The following is a 14,584-nucleotide window of genomic DNA, read 5'->3' on the forward strand; positions in this document are numbered from 1 at the left end:
GTATCAACAATAGTGGGGGTATGATCACTACCAACCATGGCCTTGGAAGACAGACTACTAGCAGGAAACAAAGAGTCCCATCAAGTAGAGAAAAAAATCCTATCTAATAAAGCCATGACTAGGTTGTCTTGGTTATTAGCCCAAGAGAATTGTCTACTGGAATTCTTAAGTTCCATCAGACTAAACTTATTAATCTAGTCATTAAACAAGTTAGCCCAATGTTGATTTATATTGCCAGTATTCTTTTCACACTTTTCTCTAATGAGATTGAAATCACCACCTACTAATGTAGGCCCATTCCAACATGCATAAACATTACGCAATTCATTGATAAAGTCCACCTTATGATCCTCATAAGCAGACCCATAAACAACAATAACTCTCCATACAACATTATATTTTTTAGCTTTGATTTGAACAGAGACACAATATGTAAAGATATCCCATATGACTATATCAAATAAATCTATACTAATGCCAACACGAATGCCACAAGAAGTTTTGATAGCTGGAAGCTAATTCCAGGAGAATTTCCCAAAAGGATATAACAGTTGAAGATGTAAATTTGTAAACTCCTCTTTTTTAGATTCAGAAAAACAAATGATATTAGGGCATACTTCTCTAATGAGATCATGCACTCTGGTAAGCTTATCAGGTCTATTAAGAACCCTAGGGTTCCAAATTAGAGCTACAACCACTTTTAAAGATCAATTTTCTTCTACCTTTGTCCTACCATAGACTAATGTCCATGGTTCATCATCATTAGGAACATCACTACTGTGATCCTCCTGATCCAGTTAACCAACATCCACATCTTCCACACCCACTCTCATCTCATCCACAATTAGACTAATGTCAACAGGGAGAAACAGAGCAGGATTGGACACATGAAAATCTTTAAGTCTATTAACTTCAATCTCTATAATTTTATTAATGATAGAGTCATCATTCATAGTTTTGTGACCTAGGCTAATGCCATCATTTTTTGCCTTATCAAATAAATTTTGATTCTCAAGAGCAGCAAAAGAGTTTGAAAAACCATGAATTTTGTTACCTTTTGGGATTTCCAAGTTCTTAGACTTCTTAAGTTCTTGAGCCTTCTCAATAGCAGTTTTACCATCTCTCTGGATCCTACTGCTCATCCTTGTAGCTTGGACAGACCCCCACTGTTTCTTCTCCTTCCAAGCCAAGGATGGCATAGGAATGTCAGATTTTTCCACTAAGGCAACATCATGGTCATCATTTACATCCCCAGCCTCTTCATCACTCTCAGCATCAAAGCATTGAAGGAGGCTCTTCCCAATATGTTCCTTAGCATTTCTCAGCACCAAAGCACTAGAAGAAGGAATTGGTTGATCAAGCCCAAGCACCTTCCACTTCACACTTGTCTCCAGCATTTGATGAGCCACATTTCTAGACCCACTTTTCCCACCCTGGGACTCTGAGATGGAAGGGTCAGTCTCCATCCTACTGTTGCTCCCAGTATTCTTACTCTTGTCTAGGGCCTTGAAGTCATATGCCAGATCAGCTTCTTCATGAACTTTATCTTCATTATTGCTCTGGGAAGGGTCATTACCATCATCATCATCATCATCAATATCAATAGCACCCCCCTCATCCTCAACAATGAAGTCAATCAAGAAGAAGCATTGTTCCATTTCAAACAGCTTGTTTGCACGAATCTTAGACTTGTCCCTCACAGAAACTTTAACCCTCACTTCTTTATAAAAGCTTCTAAATATGCCATGCCAGTCAATGTTGACAAGGACTCCCAGAGTAGTAGAAACCTGACAAATGGTTTTCCATGTCAGCCACTTAGCAGGAATACCAACAATCTTGATCCACACTTCCTAAAATTCTTCAAAGGGCTCAGCTTCACCTTCCCGGTTGACAAAATATACCACCACACCTTCCTTCTTGAGGTTGATGGAAGGATATTCCACCAACTCTTTGATCCTCTTGCTAGGGGGAAACCTCACCAAGAACTTTTTGGATTCAAGCTGTCTAATCTACCAAAACCAGTTGACCTTCGACATCTCATTGAAACTTTCCTCAAGCTCACTGATAGAGATTTCTTCTTCTTTAACCACCACAACCCCCACATTATCCATATTCAGCCACTAGACTGCCTCTGGTCCTTCCACCTCAACATGAAAGAAACCCAAACCAGGATTGGCACTCCCCCAGTACTGAGCAGTTGGCAGGAGAGTGTACCACATGTGACAGTTGTCCATATGGTGGCCAGTTCTACTGCAGATGAAGCATCTCTCAATTCTTGTACAGAGGCCAACATAATGGCCAAGCTCACCATAGTTGTAACATGTAACATTCTTGAATTTTGGGTCCAAAACTGGGCCAGGACCCATAGCCACAACCAGCTGCATATTACCTCCACTTATATCACCACTAGTCTTGCCTCCTTCAGAAGTATTATCTTTCCGACTCTTCTTTGTGTTCTTGCCACCACCGGAGGTCAGCTGCTGCTGTGAAGGATTCAGGCTAACACTACTCGCCTGGCTATTAGACTGACTGACATTAGGAGGAACTCCTTGAGGTAGCATCATCATAGGATTGAACGCAGCTGGTGGGATTTGTTGATTCCCATAGAATCGAGACCACTGGATCATCGGCACAGTCCACAAACTCGGCTGCATCATTGGGAACATACTTGGAGCAGCAGCCCCCATCTGTCGCATCAAAGCTTGAGGGAACTCATTCTTGACGGCAACTTGATCAGCATGAGAAAAACCTGTGGCACCCCCGGGACCAGGGTTAGAAAAATAACAGATCTTCGACTGACATAAGCCTAACCTCGAGCTCGAGAGACTACAATGAGAGAATCGGTAACACAACAGTGACTCTACGACTCAAAAGAATATATTACAACTCTTAGCGGAGTAAGATCTAAATTATTACATGCAGAGGTCACTGACCCAACATTCAACAAGCGACGGAAGCAAATTATGTTATTCTAAATAACAAGATAGCAAATGGCTTAAGAGGCCATAAACATAAAGCAATGTCCCAGTCCATAAGTCTCAGGCTGCTGCCTGGGAACCCCAACTTACTCGTCGATGTTAACGTAGAAACCACCTTCGGCTATAGCAACTTCATCTGAAACAAAAGCATGCAAAGCTGAGTACAGGGACTCAGCAAGACTTAGTACAACCTTTTAGCAAAGCGGGTATGCGGGCTTTCTGTAGATTTTCTTTTGCGTAAAGCCAATTTTCCTTTGTAAGACAAGAGAGAGGAGAAGCTCGACTACTCAGAACCTTTAAAAGGGGATAAGAGAGCGACATCTCTATATATATTGATCACCATGTTGTATCCACCAATCTTCATCATCTCGAACCAGTATCCTCGGATCACCCCCTCAACACCCGGAGATGGTATCCGTAAACACACATTGGTTGCCAAGTTTTACGATTAGTTTCATGTTCTCTATGATCTCCATGTCCGTTCCCAAGTCGTCCGTAACCGTGGACACAACTTTTTGAAAAGATTCATAACCCTGCAGGGATGCACAACTTTACCCAGACGTGCCAACCGAGGGTGGTCGACCACGACCTTTACCTAGCTGTCGCCTAGACCATGAGTCACGCGCTAAGGATTATTCCGCCGTAACGGGTCAAGTCCCGAAGTCGGTCCTTAACGATGTGAGCCGAGGTGGGTTTCCCCAGAGGCCGCAACCCCCAGCTACCACGACCACGCTTGCCTACCTGTTATGTACCTTTTTCCCAAGGAGAATGCAATGCATATATCCAGGTAAGGCGCAAACTATGTGACTCATGGAATCGACTAGGCAAGTTAGTAAGTCGAGAGGGTACCATGATAGGGCCTCGTGTGGTTGTATGCTCGGTATTTGTTCAAGATGCGAGAACTCGGTTCCTAGGGTCGGCAGAAACGAAACAACCCACGACATCCCAATGTGGCCTCTCGTCCGAGCCTTTAATCATGTTTAACAATATCTCTATACCACGTCAATCTGTCATGCTAGTTTCATTTCATTGTAAGGCTCTAGTTCGAAGACCGGAGTAGTAGCATAACAAAATAAGCATGGCTAAGCATAAAGAGATAAAGGCCTAGCGATGCACACATGCCAAACCTAGGTATGCTAGGAGCAGTGGATCAGGAATTTGAGGCTACAAGGGTAGAACATGCAACATATAGGATAACTCTATCTATCGATAAAAGACAGTTGAATTGTAAGCAATATGTAGGAACTAGAGATAAAATCATTTAGAAATCATCGATGAACCAGGTTAGGGCTTGCCTTGTCCCTCAGCGGATGAATACGGTTCTTCGGTGGTGTTGATGTCGGACTCCGGCTCAGATCCTATCGCGAAGAACCAAACACCGGAAAGGGAAATACACATTCAAGACATGGCATAATGCAATGCGCATACAATATGAATGGTATGTCATGTTAAAGGAATTAAGTAAACCCTAGGTGCATCATCAGGTTAAAGGGGTTCCGACATCGGACCCCGACATATGAGAAGTGTTTTTAGGGTTCCACTTATTCTGCAATTTTAATTGTTGCAATTATGTATGAAACATGCCTAAACTTGTAGAGAATGTTTTTCTGAACATTTTGGTATATTATACACATTTTTTTGAATTAAAATGAATTAGTTATGAAATATTCAAGTTTAATCATTTTCTGAAATTCTGGAAAAAATATTAAAAGTATGACAAGTTGGACCCACTGTCAGCATTTTAACAATTTTGAAATGAATAAAACCCTGACAGGCAGACCCCACATGTCATATAATTAAATAAAATATAAAACTAATAAAAGAGAAAATAGAAAAAGGGTGCTGATGTCATAATGACGCCAGCATGGCGTCAGCCATGGCCAGGGCGGCCAGGTCGGGCACGGCCTCGACGATTGGAGGCGCCAGGGTCCGCGCGGACAGGCGCGTTGGATGCGCGGGTTCACGGGGAACCTCAAGGTGGCGGCGCCGCCCCGGAATGGTCGCTGGAGCGACGACCACGGCGAGGTTGCGCGGCGGCAGCGGCAGGTCACCGTCGCGAGGCCAGCACATAGGGGGAGAGAGGGCGACGAGGCTACCGGCGGGTCCGTGAGCTCACCGCGGTCACGGGGAGCTTGACGGCGTCGCCGGGGATGGCCGGAGTCGCCGACGAGCGGCGGAGGTCTGCGGTTCGGGCTCCCATCGATTCACGCAATGGATAGCTCCCCCGCTTGCGCCGCTTGGTGGAGAAGGACGAGGGAAACGTGGCGGAGCGAACAGTATCATCGGCTGGGCGCGGGGCAGCGCGGAACGGCGGCGACGTGAGTTGGCCGGGGCTAGGGTTTTGGTGGGGCTCACAGGGAAAAGGGAGGAGAGGAGGGGCGGTGGCGAAATGGGGGTTCTCCTCGTGGCGGCGGCGACCTTTATAGGCGGCCATGGGCGGCGGGAGGCATCCCAGCCGCCGGCGCCATCGACGGCCAGGGCAGCGCCAGGCAGCACTGGCCCTGCCTGCCCGGGGAAGAAGACAATGGGATTTTGCCCAATAACCCACTGGATTTTAGGGAATTTTCTAGAAATTTTAAAATAGGGAAGAATTTGGGGATTTTTAGGGTATTTGAACCCATATTTTGAGGGGGGTTTTGCAGACAAATTGAAATAGAGCAAACTACAACATTTGCAACATTGTTTCAACACATTTTAGTGTAAAATTTTCTCAAAATAAATGCAAATGCATGCCATGCACATGAACAACTAGCAACATTACTTTATTAGCAAACTTGAGATGTTACAACCTTGAAGTGGAGCCGCCGGCTTGACACCAGCCGCAGAAACCACTGGAGGAGCACGTCCACCACCTACTCCACGGCCTCCACCACCAAACCTTCCCGTACCACGACCACCACCCGCCATCTTGACCACCTCGACGAAGGTCTTCCTCCCTTTCTCTACTCTCCACAACTCCGCAAAGCTGATTTTTGTGGGATTTGGGAGAAAATTTCCACGAGCGGGGTAGCAATCCTCAGGAGAGAAGGACCTAGATTGGACCAAATCTCTCCTGACACAGACTAGTGTTTGAGGACCAGGTGTAACCCTAGATCCAGATAGTACGGGGTTGTCTGAACCAGGCGGAGCTACCACTCCTTTCTCCAAACAAGGTCGCGCCTTTCCAAAATCCGCTTTCACCTGAAGACCATCAACGGCCCGAGATCGACCCGCCAGACCAAATCGACGGCTCTCCATGACAGGCGAACTCGGGCGTCTGCGCAGTGGGGCCCTCCGCAAGGGATCCCACATCTGCTCCATCGGCACCCTCTCCGGTGAAGACCATCGCGTCGGAGAAGGGTCGGCCCGACGGATCCTCTCCGCCCGTCGCCGCTCATCTGCACGCCAACCAGGACCAGTAGACAACCTTCCACCACGGGGCACGCCATCACCAAGCCACACCTGCATCGGAGATGGCCTCACCGGCGAGCGCACGCTCCCCACCGGCCCCGAATCCTTCACGGCGACCACTTCTCCAAATCCTCTAGCCCTTGAGCAGCCATCTCCCAAGCTCGATCATCGCTTGTGCCGCCCCAATTTGTTCCTCGATCCCTGGCCTGAGATCTGCGGCCCCCAACCCTTGACCATTTGCTCGATGCCCACGGCGACGCCAAGCATATCTGCAGGATTAACAGCTTCCTTCGCAGTAGCGCCTGCCTCCGCTCCTTCGCCAGCTTTTCCTCCTCACGCCGCCTCGCCCGCTCCTCTCCAAGCCTTGTCTCCTCCGCGAAGGAGAGGAGCCCGAGCGACCACTTCGGGATCGACATCGGAGCGCTCTGATGGTCCCTCCGGCGAGTACCACCGGCGGCGAGAGTCGAGAGTAGGGGAGATCACGGTGGAGGTGGAGAATCGCCTACGAATCGCCTGGGGCATGGGAGCTCTCGGTCAATTTCCTCGGCTGGTTTCTCTCGGTTCTGATGTCTTTACATTTCTTTATTGATGTACCATGATCAGCCCTCATTGGAGTTGTGTACGGATATTCACACGTTTAGAAATGATCGGAGTCCTTTTTTCCAACATTTATTTAGAACGGTAGTACTATAGTATAATTTTCTATCCACTGTCATCTTCTGCGTTTTGTGAAATTTAAAAACAAGTACGTACAGTATGATTTTGTTTGCTACTCTAGGTTTTAAAAACTAAGATCGCGCGCAGGGGCCTGTGTCCAGACTAAGCGAGGCCGTGTTTCGTTAAAATAGATTATCGAAGGCGGAGTTTCATCAGAAAATAGATTATCGAAGACAGAACCGCCTGGCACGACGCTGCCGACGTTCTCCACCCGGCAGAAGGAGTAGTAGCTTGCACTCCTGTTCACAGATGGCGCTGAAACCGCGTATATTGATCGACCGACAGGCCGTTACATCTGTGGCCTCCAGCAATGTAGGCTCCCGTCTTCGTGCTGGCCGCCGGTGCAGAGTACGTCGGAGCCGAGTAGCCGACGCGCCGTTTCTGTTGCCTATGCGTCCCCATGGTGCACTGTGCCGACAAGCACCCGAGCAGTTAGCTCGATGCCTCGATCGACATATGAACCGCACCCGTGCCTTAATTAGCTTGCCTTAGCTACTAGTAAGTGTTTTGTTTTTGTTTTGCGAATGCCTTAGCTAGCTACTAAGTGTTGCTGTCCCGTTCGTACGCAGAGTACTCTACATTCTAGTCGATAGTGCCACGTCCTACCCACGTACGTACCCATTTTTTTTCGAGAGTACGCCAAAGGCATACCTTATCTTTATAGAAGGCAGAAGATTGAGTACAAGAACGGCACCACTCGCTACAAGCAACGAGCGTAACCCCACACAACGCCGGCTACAGACCAAACAACCACAACACAAGGAACCTGTCCTAAGCAACAAACCAAGCCACGTCTCGACCGACGCGAAGCACCTCCGAAGAGGAACGGCTCCCAAAGGAACTTCCTTGTCAACGCACCATCCGAAGCAGATCAATGGCGGGACTTGGACGGATCCCGAAGCGGTCCTCCGTAACATGCCAGCAAAGACGTGCATAGTGCCTTGATGAACTGCCATGGACCGTCGCGACGCCGGATTGAAGCCGCCAAGGACCCGTGCACCGTGTCTCCATACCCGATGCTCCCAACGAGTTACGACGTCGAAGACGCCGCCACCGAGTCGATCCGCGGATCGAGGCTTTCGCCCGAAGACAACATCCAGCTCCAAGCAGGTTAGGGGGACTCCGACACTCCTCGGCGTCGCCTCCAAGGAGGGGAACGACACCCGCGGGCGCCGTCGCCGCCGGCCCGACTGAGCCAAGCTAGACTTTCGTCCGAGTCATCGCAAGCCTCCCCAACCCCGGCACCGGGGCATACCGTCCGTGAGGCCTCGCACCGCCGCTGTCGCGGCCCCTCGTCGATGAAGTCACAAAAACCGCAGAAACTCCGAAACACCCACCGCATGGCTCAAGGCAAGGCGAAGACTCCAACTCCCACTCCATCCCGACGAGGCACCGCAGCCTTCACACCCGCCGGCATGAAGCACTGCGGCCAACACTCCCGCTCCTCCGGCTTGAGCTGGGGTGGCCCTCCACGGACGCTGCCCGCTCCAGGCAAGACGTCCCTCCCAGCCTCCCCGCCCCCCAGACCCAGATCGGGCCCGGGCCGCCGGCTCTCGCCCGCCTGCGACGCCGGCGAGGAGCACCGCAGTAGCGCCGGCCATGGTGGCAGCGGTCCTCTGCTCGCCAGGGCGCTCCCTGGACGAGGCCTCCGCGCCGCTGCCACCCCGCCTGCCGCTCCCGGACGCCACTCACGAAGCCGCCGCACCTCCACGACCTCCTCCGCCCGCCTCGCCGGGATCTCCTCTCCTCTCCTCTTCACCCGACCCCTCCGCCACGCGCCGCCGGGGACCACTCTGTAGAAGCCGACAGACGCAGTCGTCGCCCGCGAGGAGGCGACCACGCCGCCGAGCTCCGCCGCCTCGACCTCGAGGAAACGCTCGCCGCGGCGCGCCGGCCCGCCGCGCAAGGTGCCGCCGCATCCTCGTAGAGGATCTCCAACGCCCGAGGGAGAGGCCCCGCGCCACCTCCGCACGGACAAGATCCAAGAGCCCCCGCCGCCGGCACCGCCGAGGCTTTGCCCGGCGGCTGACGCCGGCGGCGGCGGCGGGGGGAGCAGGGGGAAGGGGCTGGGGCTAGGGTTTGGTGGGATCGCCCGCCCGTCGCCCGCGGGGAGCGACAGGACGGGCCGTCGGTCCGTTCCTGAATCGCTTTCTAATCCTACGTACGTACCCATTGATTGTAGGATTGTATGGTGTGGCTAATTCCAGGTCGATTTTCTGTTAAGTAAATAATTCATCCGTTCTTAAATATAGGTTGTATATAGTTTTTGGCATGAAAATTAAAGTATGCATATGAAGGAAATGTTAATTACACCAATTTTGGCGAGATGACATGAGAAAATATAGGAGTTTGCATGAGATAACGAAACATAATCAAATCCAATTAAATTTCCAAACAAACGATGCCATGCAATATACATTATATTTCTGATTCTTGTTTCTCAAAAACTATATATCTTGTATCAAGAAAAAGAGGGAGTATTATTCTAAGATTTTATATTATATGAATACATTTTTATTACTTGAATATATTTGTACTGTGTAATATTTTTAGATGCAACTTACATGCAATTGAAAAATCTAAATTGTAATCCAATGAAAAATCTCAGCAACTCGACTTGCAACTGAAAAAAAACAATTATAATACTCGAAGATTTATATAGCGACGCAGATTCATCAATTTTGGACTTGTTGAACGCTAAGTTAATTCTAAGCTAGCTCAGAATTAGCAATTCCGATATACTAGCATGTTCAAGAACTGATCATAGAGTACTTGGTAAGAAAAAAAAACGTATCGAGACAGAAGGAAACACAACTTCCTTTCAACTCGACAAGGTAAACACCTTTCGGTATCATCCTAGAAAGGTCCCTTTTGACTCATAGGTGTAGATGCACCCACTGCATATAAAATATATTTTCAAATGCCAAAATTTTGTGGAAAGAAATTCTAGGTGTACATCCGGACAATCTATGTCCGCATACAAAATTTTGCGGAAAGTGACATTTTCTGTGATTTGTGTGAAAAGACAATTTGGGTGCTCCTAGCCTCCTACAAGACATTTTCTTTTTTTTCTTTTTGCACAACCCCCAAAAATGTTCTTTCTCTCGAACATTTGTGTGTGAACATGGCATATCTGGATGTGCGCCCAGAATTTTTTGTCATTTTAAAAATACATTTAAAATACGTTTTTTTTATAATTGGTGCATTTGGACATATGAGGCAAAACACCCGAACTGCATCTTTTCCTTCCATCTGAAGCAACAGAAAACAATCTGGTCTGAAACAAAGGGAACGCGCATCTGAAACTTCCCCTCTCTATCATTGCTATCACACACATTGTGATCCGGAGTACCTTTTGGTTGTACCTAGACGTCGACGAAACTATGGCAAGTACTAAATAAATGGAAGTTTAGATTTGTTACGTACCATCGGTGCTTGGTAAGCGCCTTCTACTTTGGCATGTTGAAGGTTCCTTGCCGTTTTCCCTGCAATTCTGCATGCAACATCGGCGTAACGGACCAACAACATTTGGTTACATTCTGTTGCCGTGACGTGAAGAAAGAAACGAATTCATACTCACGCTGCAATGACGCGATTCATCCACTAGCAATCTTAGCATACTTACTTATGTTTTCATAGTCTAATATCATGGAAGCTTCCTCACATTCCTCGTATATAATCAACCGGAGCTGCAGCATATATATTCATGAATTCCTGATCGACCTAGTCACCGACCTCATCTCCCAGCCTAGAATCACAAATCACAATCCGGTCTCCTTTTCTTGAGTCTTGACTCGTCACCTCGCAACCGCATCGCTTCCCATTCTTCTCGCGTCTTGCCTTGAATTGCATTGCTGCAGAATTCATGGAGTGCGCTGACATCCTGATCGCCGCGGGGCGCCGTTCCGTGTCGCCGTCCTGGCAGCCGGCGAGGCAATGGCGCAAGGCTCTCAACGTCATCCGGACGTGCCACAGGCTTGCTCGACTCGGCATTCTCTCCGCCGGCGTCCTCCCGCGGAGCACCTCCTACGTCGCCATCAAGATCCACCACGACGGTGACTCGGATGCTGACGCCGACACGTGCGGCGCCGGATTCTCTGTCGCCGCTGACGACGAGTCCTTCAAGGGCCTGGTCAAGGAGAAGCGTGAGGAATGCTTCCGCCGCCTCGGCGGGAGCGCCGGCATTGCCGCCGCGCTAGCGTCCGACGCGGAGCGCGGCATCCGCAGGGACGACGGAGACGTGCGCCGCCGCAGGGAGGCGTTCGGCGGCAACACGTACCCGAAGCCCAGGCCCAAGAGCTTCTTCAGCCACGTCTGGGACGCGCTCAGCGACGTCTTCCTCATCGTGCTCCTCGTCTGCGCCGTCGTCTCCCTCGGCTTCGGCATTAAGGAGCACGGCCTCAAGGACGGCTGGTACGACGGCGTCAGCATCTTCCTCGCCGTGTTCCTCGTCGCCGCGGTCTCCGCCGTCAGCAACCACAGCCAGGCCAAGCGGTTCGATAAGCTGGCCAGCGAGTCCAACAACATCGCCGTCACCGTCGTCCGCGCCGCCCGGAGGCAGGAGGTCTCCATATTCGAAATCGTCGTCGGGGATGTTGTCATACTCAAGATTGGCGATTCCGTGCCGGCGGACGGGGTATTCCTTGAAGGGCATGGCCTGCAGGTGGACGAGTCCAGCATGACCGGCGAGCCCCATCCGATTGAGATCGACGCCGAGAAGAGCCCCTTCCTCACCGCTGGCGTTAAGATCATCGACGGCTACGGCCGGATGCTCGTTACCGCCGTCGGCATCGACACCTTGTGGGGTGAGATGATGAGCAGCATCACCAAGGAGACCACCGAGCCGACGCCGCTCCAGGAGCGCCTCGAGGGCCTCACCTCGAGCATCGGCAAGATCGGTGTCGCCGTTGCGGTGCTCGTCTTCACCGTGCTCACCGCGCGCCACTTCACAGGCAGCACAAAGGACGACCAGGGGAAGCCGCTCTTCGACAAGGGTCATGTCACCTTCGACGCCGTCTTCAGCGCGCTCGTGGCTATATTCCAGCAGGCCGTAACCATCATCGTCGTCGCCATCCCAGAAGGCCTCCCGCTTGCGGTCACGCTCACGCTCGCATTTTCCATGAAGAGGATGGTGAAGGAGAACGCGCTGGTGCGCCGCCTGTCAGCGTGCGAGACGATGGGTTCCGTCACGGCCATCTGCACTGACAAGACTGGAACGCTCACTCTGAACCAGATGAAGGTGACCGAGTTCTGGGTCGGCACGGAGCAGCCTAGAGCCACCACGGCGATCGCAGGGAGCGTTATGAGCCTGCTCTGCCAGGGAGCTGGGATCAACACCACCGGAAGCGTGTACAAACCAGACAACGTGTCGCCGCCGGAAATATCGGGCAGTCCTACGGAGAAGGCGCTGTTGTCCTGGGCCGTGGCGGACCTCGGCATGGACACGGATGCGTTGAAGAGGAGCTGCAAGGTGGTGCATGTTGAGGCGTTCAACTCCGACAAGAAGCGCAGTGGCGTGATGATTAGAGACAACGCCACCGGTTCGGTGATCGCGCACTGGAAAGGCGCCGCCGAGATGGTCCTGGAGAACTGCTCAATGTACGTGGACACGGACGGAGCGGCGCGCGAGCTCGGCATGGAGCAGAGGAAGAACCTCGAGAAGGTCATCAACGACATGGCGGTCGGCAGCCTCCGGTGTATTGCATTCGCCTACAAGCAAGTCAACAGCGAGCAAACAAAGATTGACGATGAGGGGCTGACATTGCTGGGCTTCGTCGGCTTGAAAGACCCATGTCGGCCAGAGGTCAAAGCGGCCATTGCAGCTTGCACGAAGGCCGGCGTCGCCGTCAAGATGGTCACCGGAGACAACATCCTCACAGCGCGCGCGATCGCAAAGGAGTGCGGCATCATATCCAGCAACGACCCCAGCGGCATCGTCATCGAGGGGCACGAGTTCCGCGCCATGTCGCCGGAGCAGCAGCTCGAGGTCGCAGACAACATCCGCGTCATGGCTCGGTCCCTGCCGCTGGACAAGCTGGTGCTGGTGCAGCGGCTGAAGCAGAAGGGCCACGTGGTTGCCGTGACTGGCGACGGCACCAACGACGCGCCCGCACTCAAGGAGGCCGATGTCGGGTTGTCCATGGGCGTCCAGGGCACCGAAGTGGCCAAGGAGAGCTCCGACATCATCATCCTCAACGACAACTTCGACACGGTGGTGACGGCCACACGGTGGGGACGATGCGTCTACAACAACATCCAGAAGTTCATCCAGTTCCAGCTCACCGTCAACGTTGCCGCGCTGGTCATCAACTTCGTGTCGGCGATCACCACGGGCAAGATGCCACTGACCACCGTGCAGCTCCTGTGGGTGAACCTGATCATGGACACGATGGGCGCGCTAGCGCTGGCCACAGACACGCCCACCAAGACGCTCATGGACCGTCCACCCATTGGCCGCACTGCGCCGCTCATCAGCAACGCAATGTGGCGCAACCTCATGGCGCAGGCAGCGTTCCAGATCGCCGTGCTGCTGGCGCTCCAGTACCGAGGCCGGGACGTCTTCGGCACCGACGACAAGGCCAACGGCACCATGATCTTCAACGCCTTCGTCCCCTGCCAGGTGTTCAACGAGTTCAACGCGCGGGAGATCGAGAAGAAGAACGTCTTCGCCGGGGTGCTCAAGAACAGAATGTTCCTAGTCATCATCGCCGTCACGCTCGTCCTGCAGGTGGTCATGGTGGAGGTGCTCACGAGGTTCGCCGGCACCAAGAGGCTGGGATTGGGGCAGTGGGGCGTCTGCCTTGCCATCGCCGCCGTGTCGTGGCCCATCGGCTGGGCCGTCAAGTTCATCCCCGTGCCGGACCGGACTCTCCATCAGATCTTGACACGCCGGAAATCGTCATAACTGATAGTACTGCATTGTTTCATAGTATTTCGCATACACTAGGGTCCAATTCTTTCATACTAGTGTACATTGTTTTAGACATCATCCGTCGAATCTTATGTAATTAGTAAATATACGTCTTTTATTCGGAGTATTTACTAGATCCTTCATTTAGAGCTAGCCGACTTCAGTTCTGCAAGAACTAATGTTACAGTAATTCACGGAATGATTCCCTGACAGAAACATGACAACTTGGCTATGAGTATGTACGTATATTTCTTAACTTGGCTACCGTGTTTTCCATCATGCAGATATCCATGTGGAGAAGAATGTGAACAGCAACGCATCTGATATATTATTTCAGGCATGATCCATGCGTAGGAATAACAAATTTGTTCGAGGGAACAAGCTTCAGGACACCTGAATGTCGATGACAATTCTGGCTGTCAGTTATAAGATAGCCTTCGTTCTAGATTGTCCACATGTTTAGTAATTTTCAGATCCGCAACTCTGAAACTACGCCTAGACAATATCTTCGAAATATCCTATGTAGATACTACTTTACTATTCCCTCCGTTTCATAATGTAAATCGTTTTGGCAAACACGTTTTGGCGA

At 51.1% G+C, this 14,584-nt stretch overlaps 1 protein-coding gene across 1 annotated transcript; it reads left to right on the forward strand.

Annotated features, from left to right (window-relative positions):
* Window positions 1-11,653: 11,653 nt before the first annotated feature.
* Window positions 11,654-14,107, forward strand: LOC124669411 (calcium-transporting ATPase 7, plasma membrane-type-like). The gene has a single exon (XM_047206026.1). It carries the CDS (start codon window positions 11,764-11,766, stop codon window positions 13,987-13,989), a length of 2,226 nt encoding a protein of 741 aa, XP_047061982.1. The 5' UTR covers window positions 11,654-11,763; the 3' UTR covers window positions 13,990-14,107.
* Window positions 14,108-14,584: the final 477 nt, after the last annotated feature.

This window comes from Lolium rigidum, chromosome 7 (genome assembly GCF_022539505.1).
Source record: "Lolium rigidum isolate FL_2022 chromosome 7, APGP_CSIRO_Lrig_0.1, whole genome shotgun sequence".
NCBI classification, from domain to species: domain Eukaryota; kingdom Viridiplantae; phylum Streptophyta; class Magnoliopsida; order Poales; family Poaceae; genus Lolium; species Lolium rigidum.

Coding starts and splice junctions, on each gene's coding strand:
- LOC124669411 (XM_047206026.1), top strand. CDS start 11,764: ATGACCGGCGAGCCCCATCCGATTGAGATCGACGCCGAGAAGAGCCCC.